This window comes from Vipera ursinii (assembly GCF_947247035.1).
Source record: "Vipera ursinii genome assembly, chromosome: Z".
NCBI classification, from domain to species: domain Eukaryota; kingdom Metazoa; phylum Chordata; class Lepidosauria; order Squamata; family Viperidae; genus Vipera; species Vipera ursinii.
In genome coordinates this window covers 8,910,757-8,931,511 of record NC_139517.1, presented here as the reverse complement: position 1 = coordinate 8,931,511, position 20,755 = coordinate 8,910,757, and the positions used below count along the sequence as shown (strand labels likewise).

The 20,755-nt window shown below is 36.3% G+C and overlaps 1 protein-coding gene across 1 annotated transcript; it reads left to right on the top strand.

Moving 5' to 3' along the window:
- Nucleotides 1–7,020: 7,020 nt before the first annotated feature.
- On the top strand, nt 7,021–20,244 carry LOC310649090 (vomeronasal type-2 receptor 26-like; the record flags this gene model as incomplete). Its single annotated transcript, XM_083377361.1, has 7 exons — nt 7,021–7,107; nt 8,327–8,469; nt 11,159–11,335; nt 12,398–12,689; nt 13,267–14,130; nt 16,062–16,188; nt 19,349–20,244. 7 exons carry the CDS (start codon nt 7,021–7,023, stop codon nt 20,242–20,244), a joined length of 2,586 nt encoding a protein of 861 aa, XP_083233487.1.
- Between the last annotated feature and the right edge of the window lie 511 nt (nt 20,245–20,755).

Below are 20,755 nucleotides of genomic sequence, written 5' to 3'. Positions count from 1 at the left end.
AATTTTGTAAGAAGCTGTGGCCTTCCTGTTTCTTGCGTAACAGGAGAACAATCTAAAAAAAGAGTTGCCCAAAGAATTAAGGATATAGAAGCACAAACTGATATAGCTATCCTTAGTAAGGTGGGTAACTTGAAATGGCTGAGTAAATACAAATGTACTTTTCAAGTGGACAGTTATTTGAAGTCACAACTCCCAAAACATCTTAGGGAGATATTTACGAGAGCAAGATTCGGACAGCTTGATACAATGGTCAGATATGGGAGATTTCATGCTATACCGTACAATGAGCGTCTCTGCATTTGCGGAGCGGCAGAGGTAGAGGACCTGGCTCACATCCTATTTGACTGTTGTTTGTATAAGAGGGTGAGAGACAGGTATCTTGGTCTATATACCAAACGAATGACCCATTGGGATCCCCATATTAAAATAACTTACCTTATGTCCAGCCAGAACTTGAAAAGAACATTCAACGTAGCACAGTATTTAAACAAAATGATCCAGTTAAGATCTGCATATGTGGGACTGATTGGGGTAGATTGTAAGGGCGACTCCGAAATATAATGTTACCATATTTTATCTATATCTTAAATTTGTATTTTATTACTATTTTAACTTAAATTGTATTTTAATTCCATTTTAAATTGTATTTTATCAAATTCCATTTGGGATTGTTTTTATCTAGTTTCGGTGACGGTTTGTTGCTGGAACTTTGTACTTTGATATGGCCCAAGGGCTAATCAATAAAAGTTGTTATTGAGTTGAATAGGGGCGATGGGACCTGCATACTGACATGTATAAGGAATATCAATCTGAATATGTAGAAAAAACAGTTTGAAAAAAACATACATACATACATATATACATATGATTGCAGGCTAAATTTCAAAACCAAGTTTTCAGAGTGCATGAGTAAGAAAATACTTAGAGCCAAAAAATAATGTTTTTTGGTCATGTAAATTGTAACAGTTTATAAAATATGTGGTATCTATCTATAAACAATAGATATTTATGAATCTTTCTGCTCCTAGGAAATAGCCTTTAAATATTTATATTGAATATAAAATTAAAATTTGGTTTTCCCATGGAAGAAGCTAAGAAACATATTTTAATCTAGAATGTTTTTAATGTTGTTTAAACAAAATAAACACAACTAGTCAGACCTCACCTGGTTCAAGCTTTTTGGCCACATGATGGAATCTTCAGAAATGTTGAAGAATTTGTCTGGGGAAATCGTAGGATCTATCCTTCCAACCTGGATCCTGAAAAATGACCGGTTTGGGAATGTGACCCAGTTGTTAATATCAAATCCACCAATGAATTCCCCATTTTTGTCAAATGAAATCTTTTCTCCAACACTGTTGTTGAATGAGACCCTTCTCAGGAAAAGATTAAGCTAAATTAAAAAGGATGAGAAGGAAGATAAAATATGACTCATTCATCATTCTATTTCTGGTCAAAGTCCATTTCATATGGAGTTTGTTTATTACATTTTTTTAAAAAAATATATTTCATTATTAATCTATGAGATTCTTAAGCATACGAAAATGTACACATATATTTCAATATATTATTTTGTAATGGAAGGCCTTGAAAGATGTCACATAAGGAAAGGGGGTAACCTGGTTGTTAAAATGTTTTTTTTTTCCCTTGATTAGTTTCAGCCTAGAGGAAAGCATTTGTCTCCAACAGATATCCTTCTGAGCAATAGTGAGGAATATTGGATATGAGAATAATATGAGAATATGAAAGAATATATTGGATATGAGAATAATATGAGAATATGACTGTCCAAGTATAATGAACAGCTCTAACTCTCTCAAAAGAGGGAGAGAGATACAACATTATTTATCTCCAGTCTTATACATCAGTCCTTTTGGCAGTTCCAAGAAGGCTCCACACCCACTGGCATTACTCAGTTGACCTTGAGGATCAGATAAACCTCCAACTGGCCTTAACAGCTCTCCAAAAGAATGCAAATGACCAGCTGTCTGCAAGGAATATAAATCCTTCCATTCTCCACCATCCAGTCAGAACTGAAGAAGCTTTTTGCATAAGAAGCAAAACATATTCAAATTAAAAAAAAATAAACAAGAAAGTCCAGTTGTCTCTTGAAAAAACACCTTAGATGTCCTACTTTTCTTTGGAGTGAGCCCTCTAGTTGGCCCATAGAATGAACTTGCAGATCTGCAGCATATCTCTGCTCTGAACATTACCTGCCACAATTGCTGATTCTGAAGCTTGGGCCCTCTTCTGCCCACAATGAAGTTGTGCTTGAGTTTTGATGAATGCATTGCCTCCAAAGCATAAGCTACAGTATAGACAGCATTGTATACATTATAGCTGTGGGCAGTTGTGCTAAATTCAAACACAGATGCAGGAAGGGTTGCCATCTTCTCCTTCCTTGTACAGATTGTGCCATATTTATTACCTAGATGAGAGTTGTGAAACAAGCACCTAAATGCATGCTGCCAGAAATTCCTTAGAAACCCATCGTGTTCTGCTGTTGTTGGATTTCTGATTAGAAGAAATTCCTGGAAGCCTGGCAGCTCCTTTGAATGAACTGCAAAGGATAAAGCATTTTGGAGGAAATTTACATCCCAATCTCTCTGAATAGAAATGGACGTGAAATCCATTTCAGCATTCATGATCCAGATCTTTGTTTTCACTGACATATCCTCCACTTCTGAATACTGCACTAACATTTTCAAAAAATTCATGGATTCCATTGCACCATATAAGACAATCACCTTGCTTGTGCTTTTTGCAATAATAGAGTACATTTTGTATGTTTCATCCATGACATCCGTAAAGTCACTGTAAAAATCTACCTTTGGGAACTTTCCTATGAAATCAAAGCAGATGCCCTGCTGGTAAAATGTGGGGAGCACCTCCTGTACAAATTTTTCCCCTTGGTCATCATTCACAGCAAGAACTCCAATCCAGATCCATCTAAAGTATAGCAAAAGCTGGAGGAGGCCCTTATGTTGATGGGATTCATTTGGAAACATTTGTTGGAAGAAAACTGCTTGAGTCTCTTTATCCATGATTGGAGCAGAGCCATAGGTCAGCTAAAGAAAAATGATAGGGAAGAATGAAGAATGTCTAAGACTATTTTTTCCCCTTTAATTAGTGCTAGATTTTTTTTTCTTTTCCTTGGAATCAGTGTTAACCCCTGGTGACTGCCTGGACAGTTTCCTGCAGGGTTTTTTTGGCAAGATTTCAGAAGTGGTTTGCTATTTCCTGCTTCCTATAGCAAAGCAAGAATGACCAGCCCAAGGTCACCCAATTGGCTTTATGCTTAAGGTGGGACTAAAATTCACAACTCCCAGTTTCAGACCCAGTGCCTTAATCACTACACAAAACTGGCTCTCTAAATAGTGTTATGCTTTTTAAATTATAATGACTATTTTCAAACATCGGTTTGAAATATCCAGTATCATGGATATACTCATGTGTGCTTATGATGATTATCAACAAATTGGACAATTTCCATTTTATTTTCCATGTGGACATGAGTACATTATGAATGTATTGCTGTAGAAAACATCTGGACAAGAAGTAAAGCCTACTGCCCTTAGGAGGAAACTGACTTGAACATATGCTTTACTGCTCAGGGTTGAATCTGGAAGAACACAAGCACACATACACATATGCACACAAAGTTGAACAATTGCAGAAGTTTCTTTCGAAAAATAAATAACAAATTTTAGTAAATGTTTCATATCGCAGTGCTATATTACAAACACATGAGGACTTTTGCACTGGGAAAAAGTTCTCATTAAAATGAATGGGAACCTTTACACCAGAGAACACAATAGGCATAAAAATGTTGTGAGGGTGAAAGCCTTAAAACCTCATGCAACACAACTTAGATCCAGATTGGACATCCTATGCCAACAAAAAGTTAATCATGGAATTTCTTATTATGTGTTTAGTTTGATTTTCTTCCACACCTTGAACATGGCTTTTAGCACACATTATTTTCTAAGGGACCAAGACGTTTGGTAATTGTATGCAAAAGATAACACTTAAATATATAGAAATATTAATATATAGCAAACTGGCTCCCAGTTTCACAGATTCATCTCCTTGCCAAGTATAAATGCTGATTAGATTCCCCCCCCTTATAAATGGATGTCTTTTAGCTTTAGAGGAAATATTTGCATTTGTGACTTCATAACTTCAAGCAGAAAGTTGGGACTAAAATGATGCACTGCTTTGTGATCCAGAAGCAGATTCTGGAATAAACCCATTAGATGGCTGAAGCCTAAAATAAAAACCAATTAAAGCCCATAACCATAAATGAAAGCAAATTACAGGTCTGTTTCATAAATTGTAACTTTATGTATATTTTTAATCAAGAATTTTGTCTTCCAGTATAATGTAAGCTTTGTTTGTTATTTTTCAATCATACCCTCTTCCAAATCTCAGCCGCAAAATTACATCAAAATAATCACAAGAACACTAAGTGACTTGTTCAGTTCATGTGTGTCATAAGTACACTTTACCTGTGGAACTTTGTAGATGTCCAGTATGGTTGCCATGTGGAAATAGATATCAGGTCCTCCAATAACTGCAGCTGGATTGTTTTGAATGCCACATTTGAAATTAGGGCTGAATCTATTCTGAGCAAAGAGAAGCTCCATTGAGGCAAGGTAGGTCCAGCTTGGACTGAAGTAGCTATTATAGATGTTGAATCCCACGGTGACATTGGGTAAAATCTGGGGATTTTCATTGATTTCCTTTATAGCAAAAACTAAAGCCAGGATGTGTTGGTAACTCTGAAACAATACCCTGGAATGAAAACTTCATGCTGTTTTAAAAGTAAATGGTTACAAAAGTATTTCCTATATTTATGCTTAAATCACCTTAATGATGAGATTTCACAAATTATATAAAAATAAATGAATTTTGTTATCATCCAAGTAAATGAAAAAGCCCCTCTCCTTTGGACATTTCTGAACAAGAAAGCATTGTCTTTGTTTTAGCAAATATAATTTGCATTATACATTTATGTAGAATTCACAGAATCACAAACCATCTTCATAACAAGGGGTGATAACCAGGGGCTAAGGATGTTACTTCTGAAACCTATAGTGCAAAAAGGAGTCATAGCTATTCCTAGTTAAACTTAGACCAATACATTTAAGTCAAACACAACCTGGGCCCTTCTGCTATCTCTTGATTATTTATCAACACGAACACAAAATGCTGTTAGCAAAGTGTTTTAATATTATTTATTATCATTTACAGAAAACTGTATACTCAGACAAAGAGTTTCCACAACAGATTAAGTGTTAAACAAAATGATTAAAAAGATTAATGCACCCTGTTCATTCCTGAGTGATGGTAGCTGTAACAGAGATTGCCTTGAGAATCATTTGATTCAACACTAGGGTAAAAATATAAGACTTACACAAAATCATCAAGAAGTTCCAGAGAAGGGTGTTTAATGAAAGCAACAGGACTGGAAAAGACATAGAGCTGAGAAATAATGCCAGCAATTCTGAGATCTCCAGATTGAACGTATTTATGATGAATAGGGAGAGATTTACTAACATTGCAATTGCGATTGGGGACCTTACATACCACCCAGGCATTGATACTAATAATGAAACAATAAATACCACCATATTGCCTGAAAGTCTTCCTCCTGTATACAGATGGACCTGTTTCCACTTTGGCAAGTGCATATTTCCTTGGTGAGTGGCTGAGCATTGTGAATGCATATTTCCAAATTGCAGAGCCTGCCATGATTCTCTCAAATGTTTTGAATGCTAAACTGGGCAATGTAATGCATCAGTGATCAAATATGTTCTAACTGCAACCCCAGCTCTGAATGTTTGGGGAATATTAATAGCATCCTTCATCTGTTTTCCACTCTGATACTCTGAAGGATTTGGAAAAGAAATGGTGATAATCATGTGTAATTGGATAATTACAACATACAGTAGATAATCACATAGTTGTAGTTTTTCATTCAATCCCACCTTAAAGACAAAACAATGGAAATGTTTTATGTATGTGGGTCAGGAAAAAATAAAGACCACAGTAATAAGAATTTTAAAAGAACCCTTCAGTGTGAAAACACTGATTTTTGAATATACATTGCACTACACATCCATGTAAGACATAGAAGGATGATATTTTGAATGTTTTCAAAAGTGAAATATTACAACCTCCAAAAGTTTTAGAATTTGCTAAAGTGTAGCACATGTCTATCTATCTATCTATCTATCTATCTATCTATCTATCTATCTATCTATCTATCTATCTATCTTCATCTTCCCCTCTCTCTGTATCTATTTATCTATCATATCTATCATGCATATTTTTATGCACCCACCAACCTACTTGTATTTCTTATTATGTGTATGTATTATTTCTTATTACACACAAAGACTTTGACACAAACACACACACACAAAGACAAGGAAAAAAGAACAGAAAAGGGAAACAGAAGTCTTAGTTTTACACATCCTGGTTATTCCCACCATAAATCTCAGTTAACTCAAATTAGGGAAGGCACAAATCTTAAACATATCAATGGTTGCATAGAAAGAGAGAGAGAGAGAAAGAGAGAGAAAATTACTATTTCTTATTTTCCCTTTAAGTACTTTTATTTAGCCAGATTGGTTTCCCAGAAAAGCCCTGAGCAAAGCCCATTTTTTTACATAATTTCTTTACCTGTCTCTTTTTCATACCTGCCTGAATGGGTAGCTGATTCCCATCCCAGGCCTCAAGCAAGCTTTTTACTGGGGAGCCTATCTTGACCCTCGAACTAGAACATACCATGATCCCCCTATTTCCAATGTAGGGGTTCACTTCAGCTCAGTCAGGTCTGGCACACTTGAAGTCTCCTTGTAAGACTTCCGCCTATAACCACAGTTTCGTGACAAAAAGGGGTCCATGGAGGACTCTGGTATCCCTAACAGAGTATGGATAACTCCTTTGTGGATTCTCTACCACAGTTTCAGATCAAAAAGGGATCTTTGGGGACTCATCTGCTCCCCCTAGAGTATGGGTCGCTCAATTACTGACTTTACCTACACAACCACAGTTTGTGGACCTCAAATATCTGGGAGGACCTCTGCTTGCTTCTCAGAGGTAAGGGTCGCTCCTAGCCTGGGGCTTAATTTTTCTAACGTGGAACTTTGCTTACAGGACCTTACCAGCTGGTTGCCCAAATTCAATTCTCTCATTCACTCATTCCATTCCATTTTCACACAGCCTCTCCCTTTTTCCTAACAAAAGGTCCTGCACTCTGGCCAAATCCTCATGCTTTCCAGGGTCTGCCACTTGAACAGATCCTTTCTGTGGTTAGGAAAGGTCAGAGGGAGCAAAATCCAACTGTGATTGGGAAAAGGGTTTTCTCACTCACACATCCAGACATACACACATTTCTCTCACTCCCCTGAGCTTTAAAGTTAAAATTTAGAGGTACTCACCTTCACCTTCTTTCCAAAGCAGCCCTTGAGCTCAAACCCCAAACTCCCTTTACTATCCTGGCTCCACATGGGCAGGACTTGGAAAACCTATGCACAGACACAAGGGGTCTACTGCCGGCGAGATGGGATTTACCAGTCTCAGTCCATTGGAGAGGTTAGCTTGGAGTCCCATCTGGGGTGCCAAATTGTTGAATGAAAAGTCCTCATCAGGGTTCAGTCCAAGCCGGGAATAAACAACATGCCAACTGCTATAGAAAGAAGGCTGTAGTTTATTGAAGAGGAGAGTCAGACAGAAGGATGGCTCTGGATGAAAAGAAATACTGGATGAAAAGAGAGAGCGCACATGTTGGGAGTGGGTTTTTATATTCTCTGAGGCTCTTGAGGTTGTTCCTGTTTGAGGCTTTGTATTTCATGTGTGATATACTTTGACCTGAGTCTGAATATGCCCCTTTGGCATCTATGGGTTAATCCTATTCTGTCTGGTTTCTGAAATAAAATCTACTTTCTGGCAGCTTGCTTCGTTTAGTGTCTATACTTTTTTCTGCGCTGAAGGCTTATTCCCAGCTGGAGAAATGAACCAGAGAAATTTCTTCTCACAATTGCTTTATTCCTTTTTGCCATTGTTTGTTGCTTCATTGCTTCTTCTTGTTTCTGGCAATAAACAGGTGCAGGAAATAACCTGAGTTCCATTACCTATAGGAACCTGAGATCCTTTACTTATGAATATATATCTTTACATCATGTGTTTCTTATGCACATGAGATACATAAATATGAGTGTATCCTTTTGTGGGGTGGGGTCTCTCTCATTATTCTTTGGGAGGAAACCACCAGCACATGTTGATTACTTGTTTTGGGTTCTGTGTTTTGATTCCACAGAAATCTAGTGTCAGAAGTGGGATCCACAACCTACAAGCTATGACCAAGGAGCAGAGTCCTAAGAGTGATAAGATCCTGTGTGGCCTCCAGATGCAGGCAGGTACTGACCAATCAACCAGACACTGTGATAGTGGACAAGGGCAGTAGTGATAGATGTAGCAGTACCAAGAAGCAGCAACATCAAGAAGGACTATGGGAAACTAAAGAGTACCAGGCCTGAAGGAGGAATTAGAGAGCACATGGAAATTAAAGGACAAAGTAGGCCAGTGGTGATAGGAGCACTTGAGGCTGTGACTCCTAAGCTGGAAAAGTGATTTCAGCAGATCCCAGGAACAATATCAAAGCTCTCTGCCAAGAAAATTGCAGTAATATATTATGCAGAACCACAAATTCTCAGATCTCTGGTAGAAGATGCAAGGTTGTGGATTACACATACTCCCCCCCGCCAATTGGAGTGAGAAACCAATTGATTTACATAATATATTGTGGAAGACTGTTATGTAAAGCAAAATTGTAACCAATCAAATAAGGAAGAACAATCAATGAATCAGAACAGAGCTGGAAGGGACCTTGGAAGTCTTCTAGTCCAATCCCCTGATCACAACTAACAACAATATTTAGAATATTAGACTTTGTTATAAAAAGGGGGAAATGCAGAAGTTTTGATAAGGGAAACTCTAGTCACTTAAAGCTTAGAAATTATAACATATCAAATGTTAAGTTGAATATTGAGGGGAAATTAAAGCCTGGGAAAAAAGCTACAACAGGACATTGATGTATATAAGATTGAATGTAAACACAATTAAGATATGTATAAGTTCAAAATAAGGGTCGCGGTGGCTCAGTGGGTTAGGACGCTGAGCTTGTCGATCGGAAGGTCGGCAGTTTGGCGGGTCGAATCCCGAGTGCCGTGTAGCAGAGTGAGCGCCTGTTACTCGTCCCAGCTTCTGCCAACCTAGCAGTTCGAAAGCACGTAAAAATGCAAGTAGAAAAATAGGGACCACTGCGGTGGGAAGGTAACAGCGTTCCGTGCGCCTTTGGCGTCTAGTCATGCCAGCCACATGACCATGGAGACATCCTCGGACAAGCGCTGGCTCTTCGGCTTTGAAACGGAGATGAGCACCGGCCCCTAGAGTCGGAAACAACTAGCACGCATGTGCGGGGGAACCTTTACCTTTTTTAAGGGACAGAATGTGGCCAAACTAAAGCTATAACTTTCTTACCTACTACCGTACATATATCCTAAGAGATTCTAGTATGTGGCTACCTTGAACTCTTTTCCCTTCTTTTTTCTAGCTTGGGACTGTGCAGTTTCTTATTCTAGGCCTCTTTCTGGAAAACCTGTGTGTTGCCAAAAGTCTTCCTCCCTGATCCTACAGGTGCACATTGCATCACATTCCTAAACTTTCTTTTTCTTGCTTTTTAATTCACCTATAGTTCTGCTTCTTAGAAAACTCAGACCAGTCTAGGACAACTCAGAGTGGCTACATTATCATGGCTAGGTGGACGTGGCTGGATGGACATGGCTGACTCAGTGCTGCTGACTCAGCATGGCCAAGTAGGCAGGGCCAGGTGGGTATGGCTGGGTCTACGAGGAACAAATCACACACACTGGCTAGCATGTGCCTGCGCATGCACACACACACAAACACACACCATTCCACATTGGGGACTTTTACCAACATCTGTGCTGGGAAGCTGCCAGTTGCACCTGGGCTTGGGGAGAAGAACCTACCATTTGGTGTGCTGTGCTTGTCCCCATTCTGATCACAATCCAGCAGGGAGTGGTTGAGAGCAGGACACTTAAAGTTTTGGTCTGGAGAAAGTTTGCAAAGGGATGTACTGCAAAAGCAACACAAAAGGGAAAAACGAACAGTGAAGTCTCTAAGTGTCTGTATTTGAGAATTGAAAATCTGTGCTGCAAAGGGGAGCCTCCAGCTTGCTAAGCAAAGTGGGGAAGGAAAAAAAAAGTTTACAAAAGCCCCCAGCCTCAGAATGATATGTGTGTGCATGTGTGAGCATGCAGCACACCAAAGGAAAGGTCCTTCTTCACAAACCCAGGCACAATGGGCAGCTTGCCAGCTCAGATGTGGATAAAAGTCCCCAAGCTTAGAATGGTGTGTCTTACCTAGTGGTTAATGTTTCATTTCTGTGAGCTTTAGCTGATGAGAAGTTCTAGTTTCACTCCAATGAAACTAGAAAATGAAAAACCCCAAACTTTGATATAGAACACTAAGGAATACCTTGTATTTTTATTTATTGCTAAATAAATAGGAAATACATTTTGGGGGTCTTTTTGCTAATCCAAGAAACATGGATGGAGATGGATTTTGATGAAAGATATTATATATACTGCTCAAAAAAATAAAGGGAACACTTAAACAACACAATGTACTGTATTTAATAGTAGGATGTCTTATCTTGTGTTCCCTTTATTTTTTTGAGCAGTATATATTACTGCAACTTGTCATAGAATTTATAATCCTGAACAGGTAGTCATTTTTCAGGCAATTATCAAATTAACCCCAGTTATTTTCCTTTCATCTCCATGTCTCAAAGGAGCTTTGTTAATCACCAGCAAAACTAAAACCTAACAGAAGCACCTTGTCATTATTTGCTCTATAAGGTAAAGAAGCAGAGTATATTTGATAGTGTTCTTAATGCTCTTGGCTGATGCTGTAAACCAAGCAAGTGGTCATTCAAGTTAGGCTGTGCTGTTCAGCCGAGAATCTATTACAAGAAAACAATTGGGCAAATGAAAATCTGCAAACAAGGAATTCTATCTTGCAAATTAATGAGGCTTTTTGTGTTTGTCTTAATGCTGTTGTTTAGGGCAGTTTCAGAGATTGCTAACATGAATTGCATTGTTGGTGATCCTCTTCCAATTCTTCATAAATACTATCAATCAGGAGATGTTATTATTGCTGGTATTTTGTCTCAAATCTATATATTTTCAAACACAATACACTTTCATGAAAAACCTTCCACTGACCTTTTCTATGATACTGAGTAAGATACTCATGAATCTAAAGCTAATTATTCAGACCTGAGTTTGATGTCTGGTGCTGGGTCTGTATTGTAGTATCCCTTTTTCCATGAAGACTGAAATTGTTTAAGGATGTCTTGGATGCCAAAGTCCATTAATAATGCATTGGGAATCAACAGTTTTACTTAATCTCATTCATATGGATAAGTTAATGATTCTGAGTTCATGATTTTGGCAGATCAAATTCTCAGTTAATTCTGTGGAAGAAGTTTAATGTTTTTTTTTAAAAAAAATGTATCTACTTTTATGCAGTTTACTAATTAACTTATCTGTAAATTATTTTGGAGGAAGCATTACAAATCCCATATAATAAAATATTGTTTTATGCTATATTGGTAGCTTGTTGTATGAGGATGAGATGCTGATGAAATATTTACTTCTAATAAAGTTTCACAAAGTATAGTCATAAATCCATTTGCTAAATTTCTTGATTAAAGACTTTCTTACAAAATTTTTGTTTTGTTTTGTTTTTTACTAAAGAAATATCCCATTTTATTTCAAGATTCCCCTATTCCTTAAACAGAATTGGAGTAATTCAGTGGCATGGAAAAATAAATTTGTTTTGAGTATTGCTTTTGAGGTGTGTTTTTTTTAAAAAAAAACAACAACCTCATGTTTTTTGAGTTACGAAATGCCTGTATGTAATGGAAAATAAGAATTCCCCCATTTTTTTAAAAAAAAAATCTATTGATTTATACTGAGACTTAAAGCTGTTCTAATTTTCACTGTTTCTAAATCAAATATCAACAGTGGAACTGATTACCAGTATGCTATTATTAATAACTGAAGTTTTGATTTCCCAGAACTTCAGTTATTCATAATAATATATTGCTTAGTTATTTGAGTCTTGCAAGACTTCTGTGGACAGAAAAAAAACTTGTTTAACTGTAATTTTGATTCAGTCTCATCTGATCAATGCACTCTCATCTGATGGTAGCTTTAAGTACAGTATACTTAAAGCTATGAGTTGAACAAAAGTCTTGCAACTCTTTTTCTGAAACCAATTTCATTTCATTTCATTTCAGGATGGTGACTCAGCTTTACCAACACATTTTGTCTTTGGCATTTGCTATAGAGGAAATCAATGGAAATCCCCAGATTTTGCCCAATCTCACTCTGGGCTCCCATATCTACAACAGCAATTTTATTGCAAGCTGGACATACCATGCCTCAATGGAACTCTTCTCAACCCAAGGCAAGTTAATCCCTAACTACAAGTGTGAAACAAAAAACAATCTAGTGTCAGTCATTGGAGGACCTAATTCTGAAGTCTGTATCCACATGGCAGCTATCCTGTCTATTTACAAGATTCCACAAGTAAGAGCTTCCTCCCAGGTTTTAAATCTATCTCTGTCTTTCTTCTATCTGTCTGTCTGTCATTTAAGTTTAATGTTTCTCCCTTTGGGAACAAATAATTTAGAAAAATGTACAGCAATTCCCTTTCCTTTTACTATGAACTGTTAATGAAAACCTGTAAAGAACACAGATTTTCCTTTAGTGAGAAATACATAAATATGTAAAATAGTAGGGGAATAGTTTTGTTTTGATGTTCCAACATGAAAACAAAACCATTTGCATTATTTGTTTTCAGCACATGCAATGCTATACTGACTGAACTCATTCCAAATCACTTTCATTTTTAATTGAGTTCAGTCTGCTGGAGATTCTTTGTTTATATTTTTCAAAAGATAAACATTTCTATTGTATGTTCTTATTGTTCCATAAAAAGGCATCTGCTTTTCAGCACATTCAGTCTACAGGATTAGGGAACTTGACTTCATAAACTCCTTCATGTAAGAAAGAAATGGTATTTAATTCACACATAGGAAAGGATGTAAAAATAGATTTATCTAGTCATTAATTCTTTAACACAATTTTTGTTTATGTACTACAGTTCACTTATGGCTCTGCTTCTGAGATGAATAGGAAAACTCAAGCTATTTTCTATCACCAAATGTTTCCAGATGTATACAGACAATATAACGGGATTCTCCAGTTACTGTTACATTTCCAGTGGACATGGATTGGGATACTATATGACAATGATAACAATGGAGAGAGATTTGTCCAGGATGCACTTCCTATGTTTTCTCAGAAAGGAATCTGCTTTGATTATATAGAAAGATTCCCAGTAATTACATCAGTTAGTGACATTGATAAGATGGTGACAGAGGGAATAAATCTGTATAATGCTGTAATTAAAAGCATTGCTAATGTATCCATTGTTTATGGTGAAATTGAGACCATGATATTTTTCAGAATGTTTTCCACCTTGTCAAAATATGAGGATGTATCAATAATGGCAAAAGGAAGGGTTTACATTATGACTGCTCAGATGGAATTCACATCATTCCCCTTTCAAAGGAATGAAGACATAGACTTGCTTCATGGTGCCCTGTCCTTGGCAATTCACTCAAGGGAGATCCCAAGATTCACTGACTTACTTCACTTGGTAAATGCTACCTTTGAAGAAGAAGAAGATGGTTTCATTCAGGGTTTTTGGGAAGAAGCCTTTGGATGTTTCTTTTCCGAGTCCAGGATAAACAGGCAAGGAAAAGTCTCCTGCACCGGTGAGGAGAAACTGGAGAATCTCCCAGCATCCATTTTTGAAATGAGTATGACTTCCCATAGCTACAGCATCTACAATGCAGTTTATGCTGTGGCACATGCTTTGCACAACATGCTTTCATTCAAATTAAAAAAGAGAGAGAATGTCATTGAAACAATCCAAACCCTACTAGACCAACAGCTATGGGAGGTAATGTCTTAGACTTAGACAATTAAAACTGATTACAATTAGGTCAATGTGTCTCATAAATAGAAAAAATACTGCTTTTTGTTGTATTTCCTTTGTTCCTAGGACCATTTTGTTAATTGGTTCCAGGAGGTGTGATAAATACCAAAATTGATAAATAGCAAACAAAATTTCCACATAGGAAATAATATAGTGTGTCACAAGGCAGCTGACAATAATGTTCTAGTCTACACACTGACTACCAAACAAACAATGAGTATCGGGACAAAAATTTTGCTACAAAAATCCATTGAGTACCAAATTTGTTATGTTTCAAAGTAGCTGAGTAACAACTACATAGTACTCAAGTGGTTTAAAATCTTAAAAGTATATATGATCTGAGTAGGAATGAAAGCTGGTTAACAAATGTGGACCATATCTTCAGAAGCAAGTTGTTCTAACTCATAGCAGATGCTCATGAAATATCAGGAACTCTGTTGTCTAGATCATGGTTGCTAATCACAGAAGCTCAATATTACCTAAAAATGTGAGTCAGAGAAGCTAGTATTGGTTCAAAAACTGTCAGGTGATCTCTTTTTTCACAGTGGTAAGATGTGCCTTTCTAAATAGGCTGCATTTCTACTTATTCATGGATATTGTGTGGAGAGTGTAATAGTGGTTTTCATAGGTTCCAAACAACTTCAGTTTTATAATTAGAAATATGTTGGATCAGTTGTAGAAAGACTGTCATTGATACATCTTCCCAGAACCCTCTGATAGGCTATTTGCCTAAGAGTTCTTATGTATTGAGATATAACCATACAGGCACATTTTGCACCCATTTAATCAGAAAATAAATTTATTCATCTTAATTTCTCATTTTTCTCTAGAACACTATTCTAATTCCTCTTCTCTGCCTATGTCTATTTGTTACATGGAAAACTTAAATGGAAAAGAGCAAAATCCTTAAATATATCCTGATGAATTGCAATCTCCTCTCCTCTCTTCAGCTTAACCATTTTGTGAAAATCATCTCATTTAACAACAGTGTTGGGGAAACAGTTTTCTTCAATCAAAATGGAGAAATGGAGACTGGATTTGATATTACCAACTGGGTAACATTCCCAAACATTTCCTTCCTTCGAGTAAAAGTTGGAGAAATACAAGCCTTGTCTCTCACAGAAAAAACATTTACTATTTCAGAGGAAACCATAATCTGGCCAAGGTGGTTTAATATGGTAGGCTCTGAAAACCCTTTGAGTTCTATTCAAACTTTAAAAAAATTTTTTTGAAGTAACACTTCTTTAATTGTCTCAGAAAGTTGTCTGAAAATACAGAGAAAATGTAGAAAGAAAAGTCAGATCATGAGATATAGGAGAAAGAATCTAACATGAAATGTTGATATATTTATTTTTACATACATCAATATATAGGAATCATATATTTCAGGACAGGCATGCCACCTCTTCTTGCTTAATATGTCCATGTGTGAATGTCATGTTTGTTTGATTGCATTCATTTATACCATGGTTTCCATCCAAAATCATGACTATATATATTTGGCAGATATTCATTCATTTGAGATATTATCTACAACTGAAATATTTTTAATTGTAAACTTGTAAGAGGAAAATCAATAGTTAACAAAATATCACTGAGAAATGCTAATAAATTCAAAATATGGCATTTAAATGGCATTTGATTGGTGCAGATACCCACCAGGTTACTTTTCTCTTAATCTGACTCACAGGCTAGTTATCCCTCTCGATATGAATTTCTGGAGGCACATAAACAAAATTGAAAAAACATTTTCCCTTAAAGGATTCTTCATTGTAAGTTATCATATATGAATTCCTTCTGAATGATTCATCTGTGAAAGCAAAAGTCGCTATGATTATTTGTAGATATGCAGATTTGCAAGATGGACAATATTCTTCTCTTTCTTTTATCTATAGACAAAGCCTCTTTCTCTTTGCAATGAAAATTGTCATCCAGGTTACAGGAAGGCCAAAAAAGAAGGGAAACCATTTTGCTGCTATGATTGCCTTCCTTGTCCAAGAGGGAAGATTTCTAATCAGAAGGGTAAGTAATGATGATAAATAATAATAATAATAATAATAATAATAATAATAATAATAATAATAATAATAATAATAATAATAATTTGGAAGGGGCCTTGGAGGTCATCTAGTCCAACCCCTTGCTCAGGCAGGAAACCCTATACCATTTCAGACAAATGGCTATCCAGTCTCTTCTTAAAAACTTCCAGTGTTGGAGCATTCACCACTTCTGGAGGCAGGTTGTTCCACTGGTTAGTTGTTCTAACTGTCAGGAAATTTCTCCTTAGTTCTAGGTTGCTTCTCTCCTTGACTAGTTTCCATCCGTTGCTTCTTGTCCTGCTTTCAGGTGCTTTGGAGAACAGCTTGACTCCCTCTTCTTTGTGGCAGCCCCTGAGATATTGGAACACTCCTATCATGTCACCCCTCACCCTTCTCTTCGTTAAACTACACATACCCAATTTCATAATACATGGAGGAGTGGTTGCCCACTTATGGTCTGTGATCATGACTGAAGATCTGCTTTCAATGTCCACTAGATTATTATGCAAATGAGGAGCAAAATTTCTGCCTTCCAAAATATGTAACATTTTTGTCCTATGAAGAAATACTGGGGAACATTTTTACTACTTTCATTATTATTTTTTCTATCATTACTATTTTGCTGCTCCGGCTTTTCATTAAACACCATGATACCCCTATTGTGAAAACCAACAATGAGACCCTCACCTACTTTCTTCTCATCTCCCTCCTGCTCTCATTTCTCTGTGTCTTCCTTTTTATTGGTCGGCCACATCAATGGACATGTCTTCTTCGGCAAGTTACTTTTGGCATCAACTTCTCTGTGGCAGTTTCTAGCATTTTGGCGAAGACTATCATTGTAATTCTAGCTTTCATGGCTACCAAGCCAGGGTCCAGAATTAGAAAATGGATAGGGAAGAGACTGGCTTTTTCTATGGTTCTTTCTTGTTCCTTTGTTCAAACCATTATTTGTAGTATATGGCTATCAACCTCTCCACCTTTCATAGATGCTGACATGTATTCCATGCCAAAGGAAATTGTATTGATGTGTAAGGAAGGGTCAACTATCATGTTCTACTGTGTCCTTGGTTTTATGAGTTTCTTGGCAATTATCAGCTTCATAGTGGCTTTTCTGGTCAGGAAATTACCTGACACATTTAATGAAGCTAAATTTATCACCTTCAGCATGTTGGTCTTTTGCAGTGTCTGGCTGTCCTTTGTTCCAACTTATTTAAGCACAAAAGGGAAATATATGGTGGCTATAGAGATCTCTTCCATTTTGTGTTCCAGTGGGGGGTTACTGGCTTTCATCTTCTTCCCAAAATGTTATATTATTCTGGTGAGACCTGATTTAAATAATAAGGAACATCTAAGAAGGGGGAAAAACTAAAGAATTTAAGTAAATAAGTAAAACAGTTTATTTTAAAATTATTTCTTTTTCAATATCTTGTATTTTATAAGGGTGTGTTTTCATTATATAATTTCCCTCTTCTATAAGTGAAATGAAATTTCAATTAATTACCTTTAAAACAAGCTACTGTATGTTTGTGGGATTTTTTGTTCATTTCTTGAAATGTCTGCTGATCAAAAGCCAGTTGAAATGTTTAGTGTCTATTCATTCATTCATTCATTCATCCAGCCAGCCAGCCATTCATTTTAATTTATTTATTTATTTAGCAGCAGCACTATGGGAGATTCTACCTACTCAACATATTTCAAGAATAAAAAATGAATAAAAGCAACATTTTTCTTCAGGTGTAACTGAAAAGTGTAGTTCTTTCTTTTTTTACATAATGTTAAGAAATCTAAAATTTGTTTAAAAAGAAATCCAAAGGAATGTCCTTGGAATTTCTCCAAAATGTGACCAAAACACTGATATTCTTTAACTATGTCAAATTTTGTAAGTGAGAAAAATGGAAAGTAAAGTGTAAGAAAAAAAGATGCTTCAATTTAATATTTATAGTTTTTACCTATTAACTATATCTTTTAGGAATGAATACTGTCATTTCTGTGCTTAAAATATTCAGTGTTCTTGATTTTTTATTGCTTGTTATTCTAAGGTTTTAGAAAAAGTAGACCATATATTTTAAACCAGTGATGTAATTAACATAAATAGGATGAAGATTCAATTGAAAATGTTGATAAATTGCTACTTATCAATAACACATTACTTTAAGAAAAGGTACGACAGATGGTGATTTTTTTTCCAGACAACTCCTATGCTTGATATATTCACTTTTCTTGACTAAGGATTCATCAATGCTAAAACATATACCTCTTTAATAGTTTGATTGTTTTAAAACCAATTTAATTATATTATGTATTTTATCCTAAAACATTCCAATAGTAGGATAAATCAAAAGTATATAAATTGATGTTGCAAATTAAATTTTCCTTCCAGCACTAAAATATTTGAATCTAACCCTTACTTCAGTTCTTCAAAGTAAAAGAGATAGAAGTGGAGAACAAATTAAACTCTTGTATTCTTCATTTTGTCTTTCTTGTACACCACTTCGATCTTTTCAGTAATCAGTACATGGTATATTAACTTCAGTACATCTTATTCACTGTCATTCAGATATTCTTCCAATGCCCCTTTTTCTGTCTTCTTTCTTGTATTTGCAACATTCCATGCCCACCTATTTTACTTAGTAAGTAAAGTCTACCTATATTGCTGCATGGATGAAGGACATGATTCATTGTCAGAATAATAGAGTTGGAAGGGAGCTTGGAGATCATCTGGTCCAACCCCCTGATCAACCCCTTTTGTCATTGATGCACACAAGCAGATTGGTTCCAATAGATTGGTTTTAACTCTATTGGTTTTTCCAGACAATGGCCTGGATTATGAATTTGTTATGCCACTAATATCAGTGAGATTCAGCCCTGTTGATTTCAGTAGGCAAATCTATTTCAAGGTCTACCTTGTTGTTGTTGTTAGCTGCGAAGTCGTTTCCGACCCATCGCGACCCTATGGACAACATTCCTCCAGGCCTTCCTGTCCTCTACCATTTTCTGGAGTCCATTTAAGCTCATGCCTACTGCTTCAGTGACTCCATCCAGCCACCTCATTCTCTGTCGTCCCCTTCTTCACAGGCATTGTCATTTGCTCATTTTAATGCAACTTCAAGACTATGATATTTCTAATCTGATTTTGTTTGCAGACATGAATGATTGTTTGAAATGTCAACAAGATCAGTATCCAAATCAGAATCGGGATTTATGTCTCTTCAAAGCAGTAGCTTTTTTGATGTATGAAGAAACTTTGGGAATGGTTTTGACCAGTTTTGTTTTTTTCTTTTCTTCCATCACAGCTGTAGTACTTTGGATTTTTATTAAGCATCAGGACACTCCCATCGTCAAAGCCAACAACCAAACTCTCACCTATATTCTCCTTTTTGCTCTCATGTTGTCTTTCCTTTGTTCTTTGCTATTCATTGGCCAACCTTCCAAAGTGATGTGTGTCCTTCGTCAAACTGCCTTTGCCATTATCTTCTCAGTAGCCATTTCTTGTGTTTTGGCCAAAACCATCATTGTGGTTATAGCTTTCCTATCCACCAAGCCAGGTTCCAAGATGACCAAATGGGTAGGGAAAAGACTAGGCTTCTTCATAGTATCTTTCTGCTCCTGTATTGAGGGCATTATATGTACTGCATGGCTCTCAATGTTTCCCCCATTCCCAGATGTTGACATGAGTTCAATGGCAGAAAAAATAGTTCTGGAATGTAATGAAGGATCCACCTACATGTTCTACTGTGTCTTGGGCTACCTGGGCTTCCTTGCCTTTATTAGCTTCACAGTGGCTTTCCTAGCAAGGAAATTGCCTGATGCTTTCAATGAAGCCAAGTTTATCACCCTCAGTATGTTGGCCTTCTGTAGTGTCTGGTTGTCCTTTATTCCAACATACTTGAGCACCAAGGGAAAATATATGGTTGCTGTGGAGATCTTCTCAATTATAACTTCCAGTGCTGCTTTATTGATTTGTATCTTTTCTCCTAAATGCTACATTCTTATTTTGAGGCCAGATCTCAACAAAAAAGAGCAGCTAAGAAGAAAATAATAATAATTCAGGAATATAAAACTGCTTAACCTTTCATTTATTTATTTTAAATCTACAATCCTATACTCATGTATTGCTGTTAGGATTGTTGAACTTTTGGGAGTATATATACCTCAGTATGCATGAATAAGAATGTTAGAACTGTTTATTGCCTAACTTGTAAGCAAAATGTCAAAAATGGAACTAAATAGAATGCCTTGAAGATTTGAACAGCAACACATATTCAAACATTCCTTGGAACTTGCATTTCTGGAAAGGACACTGCTGGAGTTTGGAATTCCCATGTTTTTCATAGACATTTCTAGGTTCTGTATAAATTATATTTCATTTCCATACCTGCTTTAAAACCCACAGGAAATCAGAATCTAAGATACATACTGAGTGTAGCTGGTTGATAATATTTTATCTCAATTTGAAATAACATAACATTAAACTTTGGCACTGAATAATATGACTCTACCTTTCCGTTAGTTAATAAACAACCAGTTCATAAATAGAAAGCAAGTACTTG